Source organism: Grampus griseus (genome assembly GCF_964374135.1).
Source record: "Grampus griseus genome assembly, chromosome: 5".
NCBI lineage: Eukaryota > Metazoa > Chordata > Mammalia > Artiodactyla > Delphinidae > Grampus > Grampus griseus.
This window is the reverse complement of record NC_138998.1, coordinates 141,436,168-141,460,793: the sequence shown is the minus strand read 5'-3', so window position 1 is coordinate 141,460,793 and position 24,626 is coordinate 141,436,168. Positions and strand designations below refer to the sequence as shown.

The 24,626-nt window shown below is 59.2% G+C and overlaps 1 protein-coding gene across 2 annotated transcripts in view; it reads right to left on the bottom strand.

Moving 5' to 3' along the window:
- PDXK (pyridoxal kinase) overlaps positions 1-20,521 on the bottom strand; it is a 30,123-nt gene extending 9,602 nt beyond the window's left edge. The window contains exons 1-7 of one of the 2 annotated variants that reach the window (XM_082654284.1): positions 20,292-20,521; positions 6,862-6,916; positions 3,591-3,695; positions 2,848-2,931; positions 2,389-2,435; positions 1,720-1,805; positions 492-537 (exon numbers count right to left, since the gene is read on the bottom strand). In XM_082654284.1, coding sequence (XP_082510410.1) covers positions 492-537; positions 1,720-1,805; positions 2,389-2,435; positions 2,848-2,931; positions 3,591-3,695; positions 6,862-6,916; positions 20,292-20,378 — 510 coding nt within the window. In that variant the 5' untranslated portion in view covers positions 20,379-20,521. Of the gene's footprint in view, positions 1-491; positions 538-1,719; positions 1,806-2,388; positions 2,436-2,847; positions 2,932-3,066; positions 3,251-3,590; positions 3,696-6,861; positions 6,917-20,291 lie in introns of those variants that run through there. The other variant, XM_082654285.1, reaches the window with a different exon arrangement.
- Positions 20,522-24,626: the final 4,105 nt, after the last annotated feature.

Here is a 24,626-nt window from a genome sequence, read left to right as displayed (position 1 = left end):
CTCTCACACGTGCGTGCAGACACACCCTGCATACACACACAGAGCCCGGGGTGGTGTGCCCACAAGCCCGGGAACACCGAGGACTGCCAGCCGCCTCCAGAGGCTGGGGCAGGAAAGGACTCTCCCTACAGGCTGCTGACAGCACAGGCCAGCCGGCCAGCCTGGGCTCCTGGCCTCCGAAACTATGAGAGCAAAGCCCTGCTGCTCAGCCGCTCCGTCTGCGGCGCTTTGCGACGGCCCCGGACGCTCATGCAGAGACAGCTGGCACGGGCAGCGGGCGAACCCAGACCCAGCAGGCACTAGGCTGCAGGTGACCAAAAGGGGCCGAAATGGAATTTGCAAAGGTTCCCCGGGCCTCGGGTGGCTGGCTGACGGGAAGCCAACGCTGGCCACACAGGTGCCCGTCTCCTCCGCCGGAGCGCGTGTGGCTGTCCCCTCCCACTGTGAGCCGGGCTGCCTGCCCCACGCCAGGTACAGGACGGCCTCCTTACCGCTAAGGCTTCTTCCTCACTGTGGATCTTTCTCCCGCTCAGCAACCTGGGAGGCAGACAAGCACAGCTGAACCATCGCCCGGAAGAGCCCCAGGGCTACCTGCGGTGCACGGGTGACCCCTCCCGCCCCACAGGGAACTGGCTGGCCCCTGCCCGCCGTCGCGGACCAGGCGGCCACCGTGTCTGGGGACCAGTCAAGAGTCAGTTTGAAAGGGGACTCACGGGACTTCCCTGGTGGCACAGTGGGTAAGACTCCGCACTCCCAACGCAGGGGACCCGGGTTCGATCCCTGGTCAGGGAACCAGATCCCACATGGGTGCCCCAACCAAGACCCAGCGCAACCAAATAAATCATAAAATAAACAAAAATAAATTTAAAACGTGAAAAGGGACTCACACATCATGGGGGCGGGTTGGAGTTCCAGACCGTGGTTAACGTTTACACATAACAACGGGGAAGGATGGCCGTGCACAGTCACAGCACACGGTGACACTGAGGGCAGCCAGCGTCCTCGCAAACAGCTGCAAATCTCAGTGCACTACGTTCCTGAGCCACCACCCATCAGGGACCTCCGGGTGGGCCGCCATCCCCCAGCATCGACAGGCGCGGGTGAGGGAACCCCAGGCCCCCCAGAGTCCAGGGGCCCCATCCCCACTCTATAGGGCGGCCTCGGGGCCAGAGGGGATATCGCTGCCGGCCTAACAGAGCCGAACGCGATGGGGACCCACCCACCGCAGCGCTCACGCCCCAAGGCCCCAGGAGCCACTCCTCAACCCCGAGTGCCCAGCTCTCCTGTCCATCGGGGGGGCCGGGCATCCAAGAAAGGCCCCTGGAAACATGGCGCTGGGCAGCGGGGCCCGCATGGTCCTTTTAACCTCGTGCAGAGATTTGGGATGTGGGTTTCAGAGCTCCGGGGTGGTGGCCCGCGTCAGCTGGCGTGGGCTCCCCGTCCCATCGGCCGTGTCAGCCACGTGCACCCCGGCTTCGCCACAGCGCCTCTGCCCCCTTCTGTCCCCAGAGGCTCTTGCTGCTCAGGGACCAGCGTGACCACAGGGAGTCGGGGGGAAACGACTGCCCACTGCTGCTGACAACCAGTGCCCGCCCTGGCGCTCAGGTGGGCTGGCAGCTCCCTGCCCCGCAGACTGGGACTCTCCAGCGGGGTCCCTGTCACTCTCCCCATGGGGATGGGGGGTGGGTCTGACTGTTCCAGCCGACTCAGATGACTTACTCAGCCTCAAACTGGTTGGGGGTGATGATGTCTGCAACCGGCACGACCTTCTCTCTGTAAACTGGAAGGAGGTCCTCAGGGACGTACTGCGGGAAAAAGACAGGAACGGGCTGACACGTGAGGGGTGAGGGAGGGACCCCAAGGCTCCAGGGGCAGCCAGCCCCGACGCTCCACCCTGACGATCCGGGTCAGGTCCCCACTAACGGCTTTCCACCGTATCCGTGCGATGACACCGCCCGCTCAGCTCACATCAGCGTCGGGAACCCAGGCCCACAGTCTGTTGGTGTGTGGCTGGTGGGCTGGAAGTGCCTTTTATGTTTTTAAATGGTTGGGGGGAAAGTCCAAAGAAAAGCAGTATATTGTGTGACACGTGGAAATTAGAGGAAATTCAAAGCTCAGTGTCCACACCTGAAATTCGATTAGAAAACAGCCACGTTCGTTCTTTTGCAACTCATCTGCAGCTGCTAGAGCTGCAACAGGGATGCAAGGCCCTGAAACACCTCCTCTGGGGCCCTTCGTGGAAACCTCTTCTGCCAGCCCCCGCCCCTCCTTCACGACAAGGGACAAGGACGTGTCTCTGGCCCGAGAGCAGTGTCTCGCCCAGGCAGACACTTTCAGAGTGCTGCCAACAGCCCCACGGCCCGCACCCCAACGCGGGGAAGCACTAACCATGGAGCCTTCTCCGTTCCACTTGTCTCCCATCACGGGGTCGCACACTGCGGAAGACAAAGGGCATCTTATCAGCAAAAGCGGCGGCGCTGAGAGGAGCGCCCCACATCCGACTTGTTAAGTTTCACACACGCAACTAAAATGGGAAAGCACGGCCTCCCGTCCTCATTTACCTCCTACCTGGCATTTTGCATTTTGCTGTCCGGGCCCCACCTGGGGAGTCGCTCACCCCACCCAGGGACCGGGTGGTCACACACCCCACCCTGACACTGATCACAGCCCTGTGTGGTCACTGGCTTCTCTCATCCGCCCCAGACAGACGCCAGGTTCACCGTGAGGACGCCTGTGAGGCTCTCGTCCCCAGACAGAGCCCGTGTGCTGGGAGGAGCAGAACATGAAGATGGGGCGCCCAGAAGGAAGGAGGCTGAGCCGCCCGTTCCTGGGGCTCCCAGCACCTACCGTACACGAGCCTGGAGTTCTGCTGCTTCAGCTCCCGCACGATGTCCACCACCATGGCCAGGAAGGACTTGTCTCGCGTGTACCCTTTGGGAGGGACAGAGAACTCTCGTCACCCAACCACAGCAACGGCACCATCAAGCCCACCTGTCCAGAGAACGGCGGGCAGTGCCCAGACCCCGCGGCCGGGGCCAAGACAGGTGCCCCCGCGACCGCACGCACCAGGGGACAACGGCGGGCAGTGCCCAGACCCCGCGGCCGGGGCCAAGACAGGTGCCCCCACGACCGCACGCACCAGGGTCACCGCGTACTTCCCAACAGAAACGTTAACTTTTACAGGAAAGGAAGAAGCCGCGGGTGTACGAGGACTGCTCTCCTTCCTCTTTTCCATTTTCCAGAATCAGCATGTTCACTTCTAACCATGTATAAAAACAAATGCAACCACGGGGGTTTGTACATGAAACCAACACACCAGGTGGCAGCGTGTCGCCTGTCTGGGTGTTTTTGTCCCAGACCCCTTCCCAACACCCCGCCTGTCCCCCGCCGTGAGCGTGGAAACCCCAGTATGGAGACGTGGCACAGCCAGGACCCCCAAGGTCATGCGGTCACTAGGGCCCCACTGAGTTCCTGATGGCAGGGAGGCAGGGACCAGGTAGCAGCCCAGGTCAGGGGTGCTCCGGGCCTCCCCAGCCCACCCCAGGTGGGCGCCAGGCCCCGGTTCCGGCACCCCGTCCCCTGGGCCTCACCCGTGAGCACGTAGTCATACTTGTTCACATCGTTCAGCTTCAGCCCGTCGTACAGCTCGTGGAGCTCATCTGAGTTCAGCACTTGGCCCTTCCAGTGTGAGTAGCCTGGTGGGGGGAGAGCAGAACACGCAGGCCCTGACGCGTGGGGCACGCGGGCGACACGGCCCTCGGCAGGTCCCCCCCGAAAGCGCGTCTGGCTCCGACACGTTCTGGGGTTGTTATTACTGAGTCCGGGGTCCACCCTCCCACCCGGTGCAGCGAGGGCCCAGCTCTGCAGGCCGCCTGAGGACGCCTGTGCAGCCTGCATTGCACCAACAGACAGGACGCAGGGCTGCGAAACTTCTCCCTGTCCTCGGCGGGGCACCTGGGAGCGTCCCCATCGTGTCACGGTCCCTGGCTTTGCCAGCCTCTCCTGTGCGTGTCCCCCATCCAGGCTGAGTTGCTTGAAGACTGTTACCTGCGCACCCTGGCAGGTAGGGGCTCCCTGCATCCCCACCTCCATCCAAGATGAGCGGCAACCAATCCAAGTCTCGGGCCAAATCCTGATCAAGAGCCGAATGTGAACCAGAAAGAGGCTGTGGCCGGGGCTCCTGACCCGACAGGCACCCGGGTGAAGCACACACAGGGCAGGCAGGAGGCCCTCGCGAGGTCCCTCGGGGCGGGCGCACCCCACCAGGGACACCCCGCAGTCCGCCCACGGCAAGTCCATCCTGGCAGCCCTTACGCCAAGAGGGACCACTCAAACGGACGGGTTCCTAAGCACATAAGTAAAAGCCTCGGGGAGGGCTGACTTCTATGACAGCAAAGTCGAGTACAGACCACGGGAAGCAGATCCCGGCCACAGCCCCAGACCCTCCCTGCCGTCTCGGGTGTTGTCCTGCAGGTCCCGCACCGGCTGGGCTGTGGGCCTGGAGAAGGGGCTGCGGCGCCCCCTGTGCCCGTGGGGCGAGGGCTCTCCTGCCACGGAGGGGCCAACACCTGACAACACCTGTCAGCAGTTCTCCAGGACGGCGTGGCCTCTGGTGGACGCCCATTAACCAGTCGGGAGGGCCAGAGGCAAGGAGGTCCGCCAAGGCGAGGTGACCCATCTCTCGCAGGGCTGTCCCCCAAGGCTCAGGTGTCTGCTAAGAGCTGGCAGCCTCTGGCTGTGACCCCGCAGGTGTTGCTGCCACAAAATCCCACCGGCCCAGGCGGGAGGAACAACGGCCCTTCCTGCCCCTTGGTTTTCCGAACATCATTCCAGACATGGTGGTTTCTCCTTTTCCTTCTTTTCTTTTTTTTTGTTTTTTGGCTGCGCTACATGGCTTGCAGGATCTCAATTCCCTGACCAGGGACTGAAACGGGGCCCTCAGCGGTGAAAGCGCCGAGTCGTGACCACGGAACGGCCAGGGAATCCCCAACACCGTGTGGTTTGACTCCGTTGCACATGTACTTCTCTTGTCCTAGGGCTGCTGTGACCAAGAACCACAGGGGCTCCCACAGTTCTGGAGGCCAGAGTCCAGGATCACGGTGTTGCAGGGCTGGTTGCTCTGAGAGCCCCACGGCGGGCTTCTCCTGCGTCCCCACGTGGTTGCCCTCTCGGCATGTGTCTGTGTCCTAATCTCCTCCATGGGCACCGATCAGGTTGGAGCAGGGGCACCCCAATGACCCCATGTACCTTTTAACTGCCTCTTTAAAGACCTTATCACATCTGAGGTCCTGGAAGTTAGGACTCTGACACGTGAATTGAGGGGACACAGTGCAGCCCGTGATGTGCAGTCAGCCCCCGCCAGGTCTCAAGCATGGGTCGCCCCCTGCCCGGCGAGCCAGCTTCCTAACATGATGAGAAGGTTCGGGCCCACTCCTTTTACTGCCCCCCCACCAACCCAGCCTCTCCTCTTCAAACTCAGGAGACCCTTCTGAAACACAGGGGCACTCTGGTCCTCTGTCCAACCCACCCAATTTACCGTTTACAGATAAAAAAACAAACTCCCCGGAGGCCGAGCCGGTGACCCCAAGGGACCCAGCTCCTCCCTGCACGTCTGCTGCAGGCACCTGGTCCTGCGCCCCCAGGGGGTCACCACGAGGCCTGGCAGCAGGTCACACCCCAAACCCTACGTGCCTGGAAGCCTGGCCCTGCCCCACCCGCCAACCTCCAGCCCCGTCCAGTTTCTTCCAGCCGCTCGTCCAAGGGCTCGGATCTTGGGTAACAGGAAACTCTTGCTAAAGGAACAACCACAGAACACCGGCTGTTGCTTCAGAGCCCAGCGCTGCCCTGGAGCGGGGGTGGGGTGGCGGGGGGCACAGGGGGTGGCGGGGGGCGGGCATCATCATCTAATGTCTAAGCCAACTTGGCTCTTTCACTTAAAAAAAAAAAAAAAGAGGGTAGTTAAAACAGCCAGTAAAACCCTTAAGCTCTGAAGGGGTTCACTGGGTTGACAACTTTTGGGAACGTGTCCAAATGTCACTGTGCCCGGCCCTCCAAAAGCAAAGGCAGGAAAGGACTCTTAGTGGGAACTGTAACCTTTCATCTGAACCCAGTGTGCTGGTGACTCGTGACACCCCCTCCCTTCCAAGAACCCCACCCGGAAGAATCGGGCCAAGGGGAAGCACCCTTCCGCGCATCTGGTCGGCACTCGGCCAGCAGTTTCTGGGACCTTCTGTGCTCTGAGATTCCGTCAGGGTTCAGAGTCATTTCAAGGAAGGGATGTGGGAATGTTTCCAAGAACTGAGAGCCTTTGTCCCCCTGCCAGCACCAGCTCAGGGATCCCAGGTCAGGGCGTCTCTGAGGCCACGGGGGTGGGGAGCCCGGGGCCCTCGCCTGACACCTTGGGGGCTTTCCAAGGGCCGTGACCCTCACGAACCCGAGGCGGCAGCGATCGCACAGCTTTCTGTGCACAGAAACCCTTGGGGTCCCCGTGCACGAAGAGACACACACACGAGCTCCCCGAGGCTCTGGCTTTCACGAGAAAGTTGGGATCTGCTCCCCACCCAGTCCACAGTGCCACCCAGGTGGGGGGGCCCAGAGCAGGTACGAGGATCACCGTCCTTGGTTCACGGAGGAAAGCGGGGGGCCGAGAGGTCACGTCACCCGCCAGGCCATCCAGTTCCGAAGCAGCCACACTGATGTAAACACGCAGCCGGCAAACCCAGGCCCCCTGAGCCCCGTGTCACGTGCTGCGCGGCCTCGGCCAGGACCGCACCCCCGGCTCCATTTCCCGTCAGGAAGGTGAGGGACCGCGTCCTACGCCCACACTCAGCTCTGCGAGGACTGCTGAGGCTGACGCCTTACCTGTGTGGTTTGAAAACTGGACAGAGTTCACTGCGTCGACCTCAAACCCCAAAACCTGCAAGACAGACAGAGAAGGAGCGGGTGTAAGAGAGCTGGTGGGCTTCCAGGGACCCACGGCAGGTGCCTGACCCAGCCTGGGACTGGCTGGAGGGTCCCAGACGTGGAGGACAGGAAGGGGGGGGTCTCCCCAGGTCAGCCTCAGCACCCGCACTTCCAGTGACGTGCGTGGAGGTGACGGGAAACATTTCGGGGAGCAGGCACCCCTGAAGGGCCAGGGCACTGCCTGCCCACTGGAACTCAGCACATCACTTCCGGAAATGCCACCAAATGGAAGTGCTCACAGAGACCAGCAAGGCATCCATCTGTCGGGACACAGGGCAGCGAGGTCGTCTGTGTTCCGGCCCCCAGTCCAACGCGCGGGCAAGGCCAAGGGCTCCCAGTCCCTCCCTGGGAGCCTGGCTTGTAGCCCCTGCATCGTCACGTGCCAGCTGGGGAGAAAGAAGGTACCCAGCCCGGAGCCAAAGGTCCTAAGCGATCGCAGCCACAGACCCGCTCCCAGATGAGAGAGGGACCCCACCCCACAGGGCCAGCCTCACGCGGTCCCGGCTCAGGTCACCTGGCCGCCGGGGCTCGGCCCCCTCACCTGGGCCACCAGCCTCTCCAGAGGCGCCGGGGGCAGAGCAGTTAAGGGAGGGCAGGGGTGGCGCTCTGGTGCCGAGAGAGCCTGAACACAAGGTCTAGAAAGTTCCTTCCAGCAGTCAGAGCAGGTGACTGGAGAAAAGGTAAAGCCAGCACGGAGCTAAAGTCAGGTTTATGAAGCAGAAGCCCCCCTGCTTCATGACGGGGACAAGAGGTTGTGTCTAAAACGGCCGGACGACTCCACAAGTCTGACAGCGTGCACTCGTGACACGCAAAGTCCCACAGCGGTCTTTCCTTGTGCGTATCTCTACTTTCCTATTTTTCTGCATTGAATCGGTCTTGGTTCCTTCGGGTGAACTGAGGTACAGGACATCGCAGATCCCTCGGCGGGAGAAGTCACATTCCCTGTGGGCCCCCTCGGTCCTCAGAGGTGGTGGGCATCAGGGCCCAGGACCCCCGCCAGGCCCCACCGGCCTCTTCCAGGCTGGCCTCACCGCCATCGCCGTGGGCAGACCCGGGACAAGGGCCCCGCAGTGTGGTCCCCTCCCCGCCTCTCAGAGCATCCACGGCATCGCTCCACACGGCCGGCCACCCCAGCTGCCCAAGGAACGCGGCCAGCAAGGCCCCAAGACCCCCGTGCAGGGCCCTGTGCTCAGGGTACAGCCGGGAAGCTGGACACCCAGGAGTCCACCCAGCGTGAGCAGCACCCAGGGCCCGGCCGCGTCCTGCGGCACCAGGCGGCCACCCCCGAGAGGCAGAGCACAGGTGACCCACTCAGGCCTTCTTTCGTGTCCCCCCACCCCTGGGGAGGCAAGGGGCTCACACGTGGGCTCCGACCACGGCCGCCTTCCCACACTCAGTGCGAACAAGCTCAGGGCCAGCCTGCCTCTGGAGCCGCCAGCCCCGACCGCCACCGGATTCGCTGCCTGCCCGGAGCTGAGCCTTCGTGGGCGCCACCGCTGGGGGAGGCTCTTCCCACCCACGGGTTCTGGGGAGGGGGCTGAGCTGAAGGCCACGTCATCCACCAGGCGGCAACCCGGCACCTCTGCCTCCTGGTGCGTCTCCTCCCGCCCCTGCCCCCCACCCCAGGCCACCAGCGCGGCCTCTTGGAACCTCCCACGCGACCCACCATTTCCCACCCCCGCCGGCCCCTCCCGGCCTCGCACACGGTGCCCCAGCGGCTGGCGCTGAGCCACCCTGGCACCTGCCCGGAAGCCTTCCTCCTCCTCTCCTGGACCCGCCCCTCCCCCCCTACGGCGCTCCTGCCCCACCCCCCAGGGAAGCTGCGACCCTGTTCTTCGGGACGAGGCACAGAGCAGGGCCTGATGAGTATTCGCTCATTTGACACACACATCGGTCTCACGGGCGCCCCTCTCTACACCCCGGCCCTGGTGCCCAGTCCCCTCCGTCCTCTCCCCACCCCCAGCCGGGTCTCAGCTGGGAAGTTCACTTCCACACGGGCCACCAGAGACCCCACCAAAGGAGCCACACAAGCTGGGGAAGCCGGCAGCCACCGGGGGAAGCAGGAGACAGTGCCCTGCGGGGCGGGAAGTGGGGCCCGCCCCTGAGCTCACCCGCTGAGCTCACCGCTGCAGGAGGAGATGCCGCCCACCGGGGACTCCCAGCGAGACGTGGACCCTGACCTTCGGGCCCTCTCTCTCCCGGAAACCGCAAAAATGAGAAAAAGGGATCCTTTTATAACTGATCTTCAAGGACAGAGAAAGGGAAGGAGACGCAGCAGGTGAGCAATTCCACCAACTCTGGAAACAGACACTGCACAGCCCAGGTAACTGAGAATCTCAGCACCTGCGGAGGGGGGACGCAGGTGAGAGCGGGGCCCCCACCCGCAGAACCTCTCGGAGAGACAGACGGAGGTCGGGGAGAGACCATGGAAACCCCGGGCTGTGGCTGCCCCAGGGGCCCCATCGTCGGCCACTGTGCCCTGGCTGTGCGTGCCTTCCTGTGCACCAGTAACTTCCCAAACCCTCCCTCCCTCTTCACCTGAACAACACCAACCAACCTTCAGGCCTCACCTCAATATCGCAAACAGGCAAAGCTCCCTGGCCACCAGGATAGCGTCTCTCCGGGCGGTGAGGGTAGTGACTCGGGGTGTTGGGGGGGGGGCCTGGGTGCAGACGAGGACCGCACCCCAGCTCTCCACGGGGGGGGGGGTTACCCAGGCGCACTCCCTCTGTGAACACATATGAAGCCACACGCTTATGACGTGTATTTCAACGTCTTTCTAAAAATTTCAAGCCAGTATTATGAGGACTTCAAGTAATAAAGCAAAACTCAAGTCTTCTTAAACTAGAAACTTAAAATTGGCACTTTGCAACTTTACTTGCCAGATTTCACGGCCTCCTAGACAGAGCTTGCGGTATTCCAGGTCCCTAAATTCTAATGGACTTCAAAGAAACAGATCTGAAGCAACGATGACAAACATCCTGAAAATCCTTTCAAAATAGCCTGCTCCACTGCTTCCGCATGCACAGATAATTAATCCTTCAGAGCCGGCACATTCGAAGCCGCTGTTCTCTGCTTCTAAACGATAGCGCTAAGCCCCTGGGCTGGCATCTCCATTTCACCTACCAGCAGCTTATGAACTGGCATCACAGGCTAGTGTGAGGGCAGGGCCGGGGGACGCAGCAGGAAGACGGGGCACAGGGCCAGGCTCCAACAGGGGAGCCCCTGGACCCCAGAGAAAGGAGGTGTCTGCTGTTAAAACCTAGTCTTCAGCTCAACACCCCCCACACACATTTTGTACTCAGCTCTGGGATCTGGGACTGCGACCCTGGACATCACATCCCTGCTCAGCCAGGGGCTCCCGACTGAGCACTGAGGGGAAGAGACTGGGAGATGGGGAGGGTCCTGCCTCTGCTGGTCACTCTACCCCAGCACCGCTCTTCACCTGCAGAAGGGGGGCCCCCAGAAGCAGCTGTGGTCTTTCCATTGCTCCCAGCACCCGCACTACACAGCCCTACACATCCCCCCACCCCTCAGCTTTGAGTCCCGACCGTAGACACACAGGGTGGGGGGGTCCCAGGAGGAAGAGGACCAGGCATGGCTTTCTTGACACAAGAGAAGCCACTTGTGGTCTAAGCCATGTGTGACCTAAGCCTGGTCACAGTGCTTGCTCCTGAACAGCTCTAAGCAATTAACGATCTTAAGGGAACAAAAGAATGCAGGAGCAAACCTTATTAAGCAAGAGCAGTGACAATAGCAAAGGAAATCAACCAACTGTGAAGACTCCCCGTTCTGTTTCCCCTTAGCTCACCCCTGGCTCACCCTTGCACAACCCCATCGAGTGTGGGTGGAAGCCCCAGGAGAGTCCAGCCTACTCACACGCACCCTCTAGGAGCAGAGTTCTCTTCTCCCAAGACAAAAGAAATGAAAGCAAAAATAAACAAATGGGCCATAATCAAACTTAAATGCTTTTGCACAGCAACGGAAACCATCAACAAACCAAAAAGACAACCTACAGAATGGGAAAGACCTTTGCAAACGATGTGACCAACAAGGGCTTAACTTCCAAAATACACAAACAGCACACACAGCTCAATAGAAAAAAAAAAAACCAACCAAACAAGCCAAACAAAAAATGAGCAGGAGACCTAAATAGCCATTTCTCCAAAGAAAACATACAAACGGCCAACAAGCGCATGAGAAGATGCTCAACATCACAAATTATTAGAGAAATGCAAATCAAAAGTACAATGAGGTACCACCTCACATGGGTCAGAATGGCCATCATCAAAAAGTCTACAAATGGGCTTCCCTGGTGGCGCAGTGGTTGAGAGTCCGCCTGCCGATTCCGGGGACACGGGTTCGTGCCCTGGTCCGGGAAGATCCCACATGCCGCGGAGCGGCTGGGCCCGTGAGCCATGGCCGCTGAGCCTGTGCATCCGGAGCCTGTGCTCCGCAACGGGAGAGGCCGCAGCAGTGAGAGGCCCTCGTACCGCAATAAAAAAAAAAAAAGTCTACAAATAACAAATGCTGGAGAGGGTGTGGAGAAAAGGGAGCCCTCCTACACTGTTGGTGGGAATGTATATTGGTGCAGCCACTATGGAGAACAGTATGAAGGGTCCTTAAAGAACTAAAAATAGAGCTACCATATGATCCAGCAATCCCAGTCCTGGGTATAAAGCCAGAAAAGACGGAAACTCTAATCCGAAAAGATACATGCACCCCAGTGTTTACAGCAGCACTATTCACAATAGCCAAGACACGGAAGTATGAAATAAACTTCCTATTTTATGGCAAGACAAGAAAAATTTCAACATAAAAAAATGTCCTCTGCCCTTTGGCCTCCTCTCTCCCCCCACTGTGTATCATATATCTGCGTCTACAAACCTCCCCGTGGGCAGAAATCCCTGCTCAGCCATAGAGTAACATTCTCCCGGCATCCACAAGACAACTCCTTAAAGATAACATTCCTTCTTGATCTTGTAAGGGGTCACATGGATCATGTAAACTGTCAATAACATGACATTTGATGCCCAGCTGTCTCCAAAACTTTCTGTAACTGTGTCTTGACTTCTAACAGGCCTAACAGTTCTCAGAGCTTTCTGAGATGCTCTTCCTGGGTTATAATCCTCAAATTTGGCTGGAATAAAATTTTCCATTTCTTTCTTAGATGGACGGATTAATTTTTCGTCAACAGAAGCAAACTAAGTGTCCATCAAGAGGCGACTGGTTTAAGAAGATGTGGTGCGTGTATATATATCCATTCACTCATTCACTCTTCTACTTAACTCAGACTTACCAGGAGCCCAGACTTACCCAGTGCTGGGCACTTTTCTAGGTCTTGTGAAATAGAGTTGAACAAAGTTAAGTTTTTTGTTCTCTTAGAGCTTATTTATGCGCGCGCGCACACACACGCACGCACACGCACGCACGCACGCACACACACACACACACACTGGAATATTACTCAGACATAAAAAAGAATGAAATACTGCCATTTGCAGCAATGGGGATGTGGCTCTAGAGATTATCATACTAAGTGAAATCAGACAGAGAAAGACAAATATTAGACAATATCACATATATGTGGATACTAAAAAATAATACAAAACCAGAAACAGACTCACGGACACAGGAAACAAATGTGTGGTTAGAGAAGGGGAAAGGAAGGCGGGGAAGGGATAAATTAGGAAATGGGAGCACGTCACTACATATAAAACACTGTATAACACAGGTAATTATAGCCTGTATCTTGTAATAGACTATAATGGAAAATAATCTGAAAGAATATATATGTATAACCGAAGTCACTGTGCTGTACACCTGAAACTAACACAATATCGTAAATCAACTATGCTTCAATTAACAAAAAGCAAAGCAGAGTTCTCTGGTTGGGGTGGAAGAGGCAGTCAGCGTGCTCTGAACGAGAAGACATCGTGCACTGCTGGCCCTGAGCTCGGAGGCCCCTCGAGGAGCGACGCAGCTGTGCAGCCATAACGCTCACACTGATGTCAATTATATTTACATCAGCAGGTCTGTAACAATCCCAGCACACACTCCTCCACTAGTTACTGCATTTCACGGCAAGGCTCACTCACTGCTGCGGCCGCATCCTGGGCTCGGGAACCAACAAGCCTGTCTTCCGACTCAGCTTGGCAGCCGGTGGAATTACTCACACTGGGAAACTGGCCCTGCCCCACCCCTGCTATTTTCACCATTTACCAGCAACAAGACTCATTTTAAGAAAAAAGAGAAAGAGGGGAGGGGAGGGGCAGTGAGGCCTCACGAGATAGAGAGAAACACCCCCTCTGGCCTCTCCCCTCCCCCCTTCCCCCCCCTCCGGTGTATCCCCCTCCTCCACCGTCCCCAGCCCGGCGCCAGCCAGGGGCAGATGCTCCTGGAATTCTCTGTGGAGATGGCCCAAGAGGGCCTGTTTCAAGACCTCACTCCCATCGTGGGAGCCTCTGTGCCGCCATATTCCCCTGGCCCCGGGGCCCCAGATGCACCTCACTGACCCCCAACATTCGAGGGCTGCCGTGGGATGAAGCCTAGACCGCAGGCTGCACGTCCCACCGCCTGTGAATTCCACGCCGCTTTCTGAAGCCCCCAAAGCTCTGTCGCCTGGGGCCTCTGTGAGCTCCTCTCCTCAGTGTAGAAAAAGGTCTCTTGGCCCCAAGCCCCTGCTGGAAACCTTGCCTTCTCTGCCTCTGCTGGAGCGCCTGGACTCGCGGGGATTTTAGGAGTTTGAGCTCCCCGCCAGCTGTGGCCCGTGGGCCTCGGGATGCAGGCCGGGGGCCAAAGCCGGGCCTCAGGCTCCGAGAGCAGAAAGAACTAGAGCCTCAGCCTCGGCCTGCCGCCCACTGGGCTCGTGCAGGTCCGCACGCGACCACGTGAGCACAGCTAACGCCGGGGATGCGGTCTCAGACCCGGGAGGCCCACCGAGACGCACAGGCAAAACCGAGGCACTTGGGCGAGGTCCCGGCGTCAGGCGCTGCCCCGCAACCCCACGCTCCAGCTTCCCACCCCTCTCCCGGGGCAGGGGAGACCCCAACGACGGATGCGCAGGCGCACCTGGGGACAGTGGGGGAGGGCGGCGAGATGCGCCAGAGGCGTCCGGCCACAAAGAGCAGGGACGCCAAAGACGCCGTCCACAGAGGCCCCCGCCTCTCGCCCCACGCAGACCCCTGTCCACCTCTGCGGGCAGGGCATCCCTCCCCGAGGGCAGCTACACGTGCTGGGGCGCTGGGAGCCACGCTCTGATCCCGCGGCCTGCGGGGGTTACGTGCTCCCGGCTGCCCGCCCGGCTGCTGCGTCATCAACTCGCTGCTGACAGCCAGGCGGACACAGTGAGAGCCGGTCGTTAACTCAGCAGAGCACGCTGACGGCAGGAGCGGGGAAGCCCAGACCACCCTGGTTCCTCCAGGGTCAGTGCTGGGCAGCGAGAGGGGTCACGTCACCATCTTCAGAAACCCTCACTGTGGCTTGTTTTGCAAGACCTTTAGTCGCTCTCCTAGGAAATCAGCTTTAGGAAAGAGGGGACACAAGCAAGCCCCATGCCTGTGATGGGCCTGAAAGGCCTCAGGGCTGGGTGCCTGGCGTCCCTCACTCCACCCATCCCTGGTCAGCCCTACCACTCAGCTCAACCCCCACCCTCTAGTCTCCAATGGGAACTCCTACCGGAAGCCCTGTGTTCCCCGAAGCAGCCTTAAGTCCCAAGGCCACCTGCGCCCCACGGGCACTCTCACCTCAGCATCACAGCCCCGGACCCCATCACCCCAGCCCCAGCCCTGCTCCCAGCACAGCGCACCCGCCCCGGCTCCCAGGCCCTGCACACTAGCCGGTCACGTTCAGCTGGGCCGCACTGCAAAGCCCTAAATAAAAGAAGGGGTTTCGCCCCAAGTTCCCAGTGGCACTGGCATCAGACGGGGGACAGGAAAGCAGCTCTGGGTCAGCAGGGGAGGGAGCAGCTGCCCCTCCGCGGCTGACCGTGGATTCTAGCCCAAGGCCCGTGGCCGGACACCTCCTTCCCTTCTTGAGAAACTCCACTTGTTCTCCTCCTCGGCATCACTCTTCCGGATCACTCTGTGACCTTATTTCAAAAGCTCCGAGTGGCTGAGCACCAGGGGACATCCAAGCCCCTGAGCCCCACAGCCAATCGTCCCTGCTGTGCGCAGTCCCGGAAGCCACCTGCTGGCAGACGCTTCCAGAGAGGTCCCTGTGAGGGGCGGTCACTGCAGCACAACACAGGGTGCTACCAAGCGTACAGCAGTGCCGCATAACACGACTGCACAGGTGTCCACACACGCAAACGCCCACACCTGAGCACGCACACGCACATGCTCACGCACATGCTACACCCACACACACCACAGACAATTAAGTTCGTGCCTTTCTGCATGAGAGGCAGAGAAGAATAACAGAAATTTCAGTCCCAAACTACGAGAGTCAGGAAACCAAGATATTAAGCAATTCGGGACCTTCTTGGGAAAATAAACGGCCGGAGAAATAATGAAGCAACACCCAAGTTCCAGGATTGGGACACACTGTGGATGAGATGGGGGCTTCCAGAGGCCAGAGGGGAGCGAGCAGATCCACGTGGCCTGCAGAGCACAGAACAGGGTTCCGGCCCCAGTGCGTCCCGCCCCGGGAAGTGCTGGGTGGCCGGAGTGGGGCCAGAGGGAGGGAGGTGTGCTTTGGGCGTCGGCTCCCTTGCACTGTTTGCCAACGAAGGCATGTGTCACCATGAAAAATGCGAAGGCAAAAACTGTGTCTTTTAAAGGGCAGGTGACATTCTTCCAGTATCTTCCAAATGCAGTTCTGCTGCAAAGGTCATTTTTATCCCAGGAATTCTAAGGAAAAAATGTAAAGATTTTCCAAAGGACCAGGTATTTTGACCACGAATCAAGACACCTCCGGAGAAGACCACCTTGTGGTTCAGAGGGTTCTTCAATGTGAGAGGCTGGAAATAAACTCCTTATGGTCTGAAGCGCCTCCTTGGGACCCAGGCACGAGCCTCTAGGAGACGCTGGGTGAGTCGTCCACACGTGCACATGGGCTTCTGACACCCCAGGACCGTCCACCTCTGCTCAGCTCCTGTGGCCATGTCACTAGGCAAGGGAGGGGCCTGTATCCAGGTTTCCAGGCCAGGGGCCTCTCAGCACACCCACTGCCACCAGCCTGCCTCTTCCTGCGGGGTGTCTGAGCCAGCCCTCTGGCAATCAGGCCTGGCTTTGGGGTCCCTGTACAAAGAAACAGAGTCTCCACCCAGCCCCCTTAGACGTCTCAGTTCTGCTTCTGTACCGAGGGGCCAGGAAACTCAGAGAATGAAGTGGATTTCTGCAGGCCCCAAACTGAGATGTCCCCCTAAACCATCTTCCGGGGCCGCCTGGGGTCTTGCCTTCCCATCTTGGCGACGTGGTGTTTAAATGGGTTCTGAGCTAAGGTCCCAAGTCAGAATCTCAAGGCCACAGAATTCCATAATGTAATGTCCCTGCCCTCAGCATCGCCCTTCAAGGAGGCACCGTGAGCCTCTGGTGACCCCTACCACAGAGGTCACACGTGCCTAAAGCAGCAGTGCCAAACTCCAGACACAGCCTCAGAAGGAGGGGCGACCACAGAGCCGACCCGAAGCCAGCTGCCTAGCCGGCTGCACACCTTCAGACGGGCTTGTCCGCCCAGCAGAGCGGCTGCTGGCGGGAAAAGCACCTGGCCGCGGGGCTGGGAGGGAGACACAGGAGCCGCAGCTGAACAGCCTGTCGCCGCCGGTGCCATCCTTCCCAAAAAGGACAGCTTTTGGATGTCGTGTCCACTTCTGGGCCTTTAATTAAACCTCCGATTTGTGCCACTTCTAAAGTTCTCCGAACAGGCTCCTTCTAGCCTACAGTGGACTGAACTGTGGAGTTAAGGGACGGCTGGCTGGAATCGTGCAGGGAGAGGCCACCTCCAGGCTCCACTGACCCCCAGCCCATCCTGGGCTAAGGCTGCGGGGTGCAAGCCGGGTCTGCGGGCCAGCGCCACCCATCTCCTTGCCTCTCCCTGATCCAGCTCACACATGGGGAGGGGAGCAAGATGCCTGCATGGGACCCCATGGAGTATCCTGCAGTACTTACAAGGGCTCCGCACCCTGGGCCCAAGCAAGAGGAAGACCCATGAGAAATCTGGACTCCAGGTGAGGAGGCACTAAGTGGTTAGCAAGCTAAGGAATCTCTGGAAATTGCGCTTGTTATGGGCTGAACTGTGTGCCCCAAGCTGGACCTCAAACAGGGACCGTGTTAGCGCTCAAGCCGCAAAGTAAAGTTTACTGTCTCACAAATCCACAGGCTGGAAGGCCACTGGAACACGTTTTGAGGGCCACCCTCTCCGACTTTCTCCCTCTCCTCAGCTCTTTCCATCCCCCAAGGCTACGTCTTATTTCTGTAATTAGGAGGAGGAGGTCATGAGGGCAAAGGACATGCATAAGGAACCCTAACCCACATCCAGTCCTGAGGGGGGTCCTGGCCTCCCCGAGATGCCCCAGGCAGGCTTGCTGCCACCAGCCCTAACACCTTCCTGTCTGGTCTTTCTGCACAGTGAGGGGTACGAAAAGCACCCTCGGGCACTGGGGCCACCTCATTCAGCAGCCAGCGCCTCCCAGGCATCTCCCAGAGACGTTCACCCTCCCATGTTCCCTGGCCCCAAAATGACGTGAGGCAGGCATCGTGTCCATTCTACAGATGAGGCAACTGAGCACCAGAGGACTCAAGGCGGAAGGGAGCTTCCTCAAGGTCACGGGCTAAAGACCTGCCCCTCTTCCTGGGCCTCCTAAGCCTCCAGGGGAGTGTGAACAAAGAAAAACAAAGAGCCTGGCTCACTTCCGGTTCAACTGATACAGGCCTAAGTCTAACCCACTTCAGTCGCCCACCTGAAGAATTCAGGATAAAAAAAAAAAAACCTGGGAGGGCTTCCCTGGTGGCGCAGTAGTTGAGAGTCCGCCTGCCGATGCAGTGGACACGGGTTCGTGCCCCGGTCTGGGAAGATCCCACATGCCGCCGAGCGGCTGGGCCCGTGAGCCATGGCCGCTGAGCCTGCGCGTCCAGGCTCCGCAACGGGAGAGGCCACAGCAGTGAGAGGCCCGCGTACCGCAGGAAAAAAAAAAACCTGGGAGGCACTCTGTGCTTTAGGTAAACAGGCCCTAAGATACTTAGATGCATATCTCAGAAAGAATTTCAATGACGCCAAATTCCTGCATCTTCCTATACTTAGAAAAGCACTAAAATCATTAACTTAAGATATCTGTTCTTCCTGATTAGCAGTAACCTTCTACCAAGATGTATGCTTGACTGCATGTATTTCCCAGCTAAAAAGACATCACATATAAACTGGTTTCTCCCCAACCTCTTCAGAGCAGCATCTCCCGGGCTACGATCCTCAGTAAGTTCGCGGGGGAAAATAACCTTAAACTGACAAGCCGCATGTTGTGTGTTTCTCTTTAAGTAGACAGAAGGAAGTGCAGGGAGGGATTAAATCAGAGGCAGAGGTGTCACCCCCACCCCAGGGATGACAGGAGGGAGATGACAACCTCCTACCTATGTCCCTCAAGCCCACAGGTAAAGATGCTGGGCGCTGGGGAGACCCCAGGTAAGAACCGAGGTTCAGTCCTTAAGAGGCACTTCCCCAAGTGGGTGGTCCGGGGGAGCACCCCGTCAAGTAACTGGAAAAGGACATTTTGGTGTGGAAGTTGAGGCTAAGTGCTGGGAAATTCAGGAACAAGGTGAGCAGAGAAAGTTTGCCCCAGGGAAAGAGAAAGGGAGTGGCCGCAGGCGGGTGGAGAGGAGGGAGAGGCCGAGGCTCAGGGAAGCCAGCAGAGGCCTGCGCACCTCTGCACACCTCTGGGAAGGGCGGCTCCCCAGGCTCCCTCCCAGTGGGGGGGCGGCTGCCACCGGTATCTGCCGGGGAACTGCCTGGTTCCACCTTCCCGTCTGCCCCTGCTTCAGGGACCCTGCGCTTTCCCCCCAGCATCGTCCCACCGCACTGGCCCTGCCCAAGCAATCAGTGACCAAGAAGAGATGGGGCCTCCGGACAGGTGCAAGCACGCACCCTGACTACCCCCGCGGTCTGCAGCCCCACTGGTAAGAACGGGAGGGCCAAGGATCTCACATGATCTCCACAGGTGCTCACAGATCAGTGGCGGCTGGGCAGGTCCCTTGGACTTGAACCCCTGTACCTTTCCACCTTCAGTCTTCATTCCACTGCTTCCTCCTGCTTGCCTCAGGTCGGCCCTCAATCTCTACTGAGGTGGTTCCAACCCTCCCCAGGGTCCCTCCAGCCAGCCGACAGCCCACAGGCCACTGTGAGTGGGTGGCCCTTCACGTCCTTGAGGGCCCAGAACAGGGGCCTGGCACACACAGCAGGGGCCCAACACCGGCTCCTTACTCACGGATGGGGCCCAGGGACAATGGACCAAAGGTGAGTGGTCCAAGAGAGCCACCACCTTGCCCGGACGCCCAGCCTCCTCCTGGGCCCACAGGGCAAGTGCCAGGGACCCCAATGCTGACACCCCAGCATGACACCCCACTGCACCCAGGCCTCCCCCCGCCCCTCCAAGGGCCGCCCCACCGTAACCTCGGGGCTGCGACAGGAAGCAGCAGGTGCCGGCTGATGAGCCAGAGAGACGGTGAGCCCCTGACCGAGGACAGGAGGGGGAGGCAGGAGGAAGCCCGCGGGCACCCCAGTAAGGAAAGGCTGACACATGAAACAAGCGGCTTCTAAAGCCAGACCCTGCACGGGCCCGAACTGGCCGCTGGGCTCTTCTTCCCCAGAGCCAACACCGGCAGATAGGCCTTCTCTGCCCCGTCCCCTGCCCGGGACCACGTCCCCGGCACGGCCAATCGCAGGATGGAGCCCACCCTTGCCGCCCGGGGCCTCACTGCGGGGTTCCTCCTCCTCCTCCCGGCCAGCATCCTGACCCACAGGGGGCGGGGACGGCATGGGGAGCCCACCAGGTGAGCAGTGCCTACACCTGCCTACCCAGCGCCCTCCTTCGCAGGGTCTCCGGCCGCGACGCCGCATTTTCTCGTCCCCAGGGTCGGGCCGGTGGGTGAGCACCGCTCGCGCCGGGGGCTTCATTCTAACCAAAGGCCCGCATCCCTGCCCCATCCCACCCGCAAGGGTCCAAGTGCTGCCCCAAGCCCCGCCCCCGCAAAGCGCCTGCCTCCCCCGCCCGCGTTGGGCACCCCGCGCTCCAGACCCTTGGGGCAGCCCGGCCAAGGTCACGCGGCCCGGCTGCGGCCACCCCTTCGCGGGCCCGCAACGGCCGGGCGAGGGGACACCGCCGGGTTACGTAAGCGTACCTGCAGCGGGAACGTGGCCGCCCGGTTGCCCACGTAGCCGCGGACGACGTGGCTCTGAATGGAGAGCACCCGGCACTCCTCCTCCATGCCGGGCCTGCCGCGGCGGCGCGGGGCCGGGCGGGGTCAGCGTCTCCGCCGCGCGCTGGCGTTGCGCTCCGCTCGGCTCGGACCACGCTCCGGCTCTGCTCCGCTACCGCCCCGCTCGGCGCAGGCGCTCCGCTTGGGCGACAGGCCGCCTCCCTCTGACCTCAGCGCGACTGGGAACCCGCGGGTCCGGCGCTGCGCCGGGGCGGGAAGGGGCGGGGCCGAGGTGGGGCACCCGTGCGGGGCCCGCCCCCCCGCCCCTGCCGGGGGACAGGGAAAATGCAGACCGCACCCCCGGCGCGGGCGGCCCAGCCACGTCACTCAGCGCTCCTGGCACGTGGGCGGCCACCCTCCGAAACCCGGCGTGCACTTTCAGTTTTACCCCGTAGGGCACTGCAGCGCCGTCCGGCCTTCATCCTTCGGTTCCTCGGACCATTCATTCACTCCACTGAGGTCCGCCCCCTGGCCCTGCGCCACGCCTCTAACCCACACTTCCCGGCGCCGCTGAAGTACGAGGCGGTCAGACAAGGACTGCCACGGAGGAAACACACTGTTGCGGCGACCCGAGAGTGGGCACGGGCAAGGGTGCCAGCAGAGGGGCGGCCGGGCTGGGAGTTACCGGGAGAGCCCTCCCTAGGGCCCCGTGGCGCGCAGTGCCGGGTCCCCACTCCAGGCCCTGCGGGTCCTGGAACCCCCGCGCGGTCCATGGCCCCTGCGGCCACCGCGCAGACCAGCGCTAGGACGCACGAGCCCCGCGACCGCCCCGCAGGACCAAGGATCCAGGCCCACCTTGTCCACGGGTGCGCCCCCGCCTAGGGCACGCAGACCTGATCCACGCGGAGTTACCCAGCTAGCGGGTACCCAAACTACCCCGCAGAGGCCTGGGGGGCGGACACCTCCACGGTGCCATGAGACCCTTGGGGACCCCCAGGAGCCCAGTTCCCCAACCCCTGACACGTGGCTGGCCCTCTGCCTCAGGGTGTTCTGGGCCTGGCCACCTGGCCAGTGTGCACTGCACCACCCCTGTGCAATGTCCTCTTTCAGAACCTGCAGGCAAGGGCAAACCCACGTGGTGGGAGCCCAGCCTGTTACTGAAGGCAAGTTCCTGTGCCCTATGCACAGTGAGGCCAAACAAACCGGAAAGTTGGAGTTTGGCGCAGAGAAAGGTTTATTGCAGAGCCCAACAAGGAGAGCGGTGGCCGGTGCTCGAACTCTGAACTCCTCCATGGTTTCCAAGGAGAAGTTTTATAGGCAAAATGTGGGGTGAGGGCTGTAGGGTGTGTGACTTCCTTCTGATTGGTTGGTGGTGAGGTAAGGGGGGTTGGTGGTGGGGGTGATCCAGGGATCTTGTGCTCAGCCTGAAGTTACCATCCTTCACCTGGGTTGGGGCCTTAGTTCCTGCAGAAGAACTCAAAGATATTGTCCCTTGAGGAGAAACCAGGATCCTGCTTCAATCGCTGCACTATAGTTTCCTGATTTTCCTCCTTTGTTTCTGTATTCATTACTCCCCTGATTAGCAACTGTTTGAATCTGCTCTTTGATATTCAGGAAGGTCTAGGAGGCCGAAAGAAGCCTATTTCCTACAAACCAGAAATGGGGGACATAGAAAACATTTGTGCCTGGGAGGACCCCACAGAGTCCTGCTGGGTTTCAAGCGCCGTGGTCATGACCCTGCCCTTTGTCTCTCACTCCCAACCTGTTGCCTCTGGGGTTTCACCCTTGCAGACACAGTGAATTCTGTCCCTCTGGTGACCCAAGTCAGCAAGTTTAAACCTCTCTAGCCTGGTGAGAACAGTGGATGCAGTGACCGGGCTTCTGCCTGGGACAGTGAGGAAGGGGGCAGGGTCTTAGCCATCCAGAATTTAAAGAGGAAGCACATCATAGTTAACAATAATTAATTGTTGATTAATAATAGCTAAGGGAATTCCCTGGCGGTCCAGCGGTTAGGACATGGCATTTTCACTGCCAAGGGCCCGGGTTCGATCCCTGGTTGGGGAACAAAGATCCCACATGCCGCGCAGCAGCGTGGTCAAAAAATAAAAATAATAATTTTAAAAAAGATCAAGGGACTTCCATGGTGGCACAGTGGTTAAGAATCCGCCTGCCAATGCAGGGGACACAGGTTCGATCCCTGGTCCGGGAAGATCCCCACATGCCACGGACCAACTAAGCCCGAGCACCACAAGTACTGAGTCTGTTCTCTAGATCCCACGAGCCACAACTACCGAGCTCGCGTGCCTAGAGCCCGTGCTCCGCAACAAGAGAAGCCACCGCAATGAGATGGCTGCGCACCGCAACGAAGAGTAGCCCCCGCTCACCACAACTAGAGAAAGCCTGTGAGCTGCAACAAAGACCCAAAGCAGCCAAAAAAAAAAAAAAGATCAGGAGACACTTGCCACTAAAGACAGTTTGTCACTCACGGTTCCTAAGAGGTGGGGGCGTACTGTAAGCGGGGGGGGGGGGGGGTTCCCCAGAGAAAGAGAAGCAGGCACAGCTTTCTGGACACAAGAGAAGCCATTTTTGGTCTAAACCATTTTGTAACAAAAGCCTGGTCACAGTGCTTGCCCTTGAACAGGTCTCAGCAATTAATGATCTTAACGGAACAAAAGAATGCAGGAGCAAACCATTATTAAGCAAGAGATGTAACAATAGCAAAGCTAATAAACCAGTTGTACCTTTTCTGACCCCCGTGACTTTAATCAACTAAAGCTTGGACTGTGTCAGCCTTGACCCCAGTTCTAAGCTGAACTCTCCTCTGCCCAAGCCCCTTCATGAATATGCCTGTACCCTTAACTTAAAACTTCCCCAGGTTTGCTGCTCAGGGATACAGTGCTTTGGGGAAATCCCCTGCGTTCGCCTCACTTGCTGCAAAGTCATAATAAACCCTTCCTTCTCTCTAGTTCTGCCTTGGTCGTGTCTTTTGACTCCACACGTTCCAAGAGGCGAACCCAGTTTTTCGGGTGATAATGCCACGCCAGGCAGGGCCATGTGGGGAAGCACCGGGTTGGGTCAGGAAGCAGAAGGGGGCGGGGGGAAACCCCAGGCAGGAATCTCCATTGCTGTTTCTATGAGAAAGCCAAGGCGAGGCAGGTAAGCAGGCTGAATATTGACTCATTTGAATGACTGTGGCCAGCCCTGGGGCATCGGGGCTGTCTCTGGTTGTGCGGTTCCTGGCCCTGGGACAGTCACAGCCGAGAGACAGTGCCTCCCACCATGTAAGCCAGGCAGAGGAGTGGTTTGGAGCCTGGGCTCTGGATTGGTGAGTTAGCAGGTGGAAGGCACGTTTGCCATCTCTAAGAATGGGCTGGCACTGGGAGGAGTGTCTCTCCCCCATTCAGCGAGGCCCAGATGCCGCAGCATCAAGAATACAGAACCTGGGCTTCCCTGGTGGCGCAGTGGTTAAGAATCCGCCTGCCAATGCAGGGGACACAGGTTCGAGCCCTGGTCCGGGAAGATCCCACATGCCGCGGAGCAACGAAGCCCGTTCGCCACAACTACTGAGCCTGTGCTCTAGAACCCGCGAGCCACAACTACTGAAGCCCGCGTGCCTAGAGCCCGTGCTCCACAAGGAGAGAAGCCACTGTGATGAGAAGACCGCACACGCACAGAAGAGCAGCCCCCGCTCTTCACAACTAGAGAAAGCCCATGCGCAGCAATGAAAACCCAAAGCAGCCAAAAAAAAAAAAAAAGAATACAGAACCTAAGAAAATGTAGTTAATACTCTAGGGTGAGCTCTGGACTCTGGAGCTGAAACAGGAGGGAACGGGGCAGGGCACAACCTCTAAAAGAATGACATAGCCCTTGAGGTTCGACATAACCCGCCTAGAACCAACTAGGTCCAAGACGGTGGAAGATTTGACTTCCAGGAGACCTTGAGCCTCATCTCAAACTGATTGTGATGCCTTAGCGTATGCTAAATGACACACCTACAGGCACCATGATAGGTACGAGGCCAACCATAAAAGGTCAAAAAGTGGGCGGTGGCCCAATTCCTGGAAATCTCCACCCCTTCCCCCGAATAGTTGGAATAATCCTCCCACTCCTTAGCCTATGAAATTATCCAACCCATAGAAACTAACCACCCCGTATTCAGGGTCTCTCGACTTCTGAGATGGCCCACCCTCCCCTGTGGGGAGCGTTTCTCCCAGGGCTGCTCTCACTTGCCGGATGACCCCATGCCCTGGCGTCCCTCTTGCCTTTTGAGACAGACTGCATTCTGTCCATGCATTGTGTATCTTTCTAAATAAAACC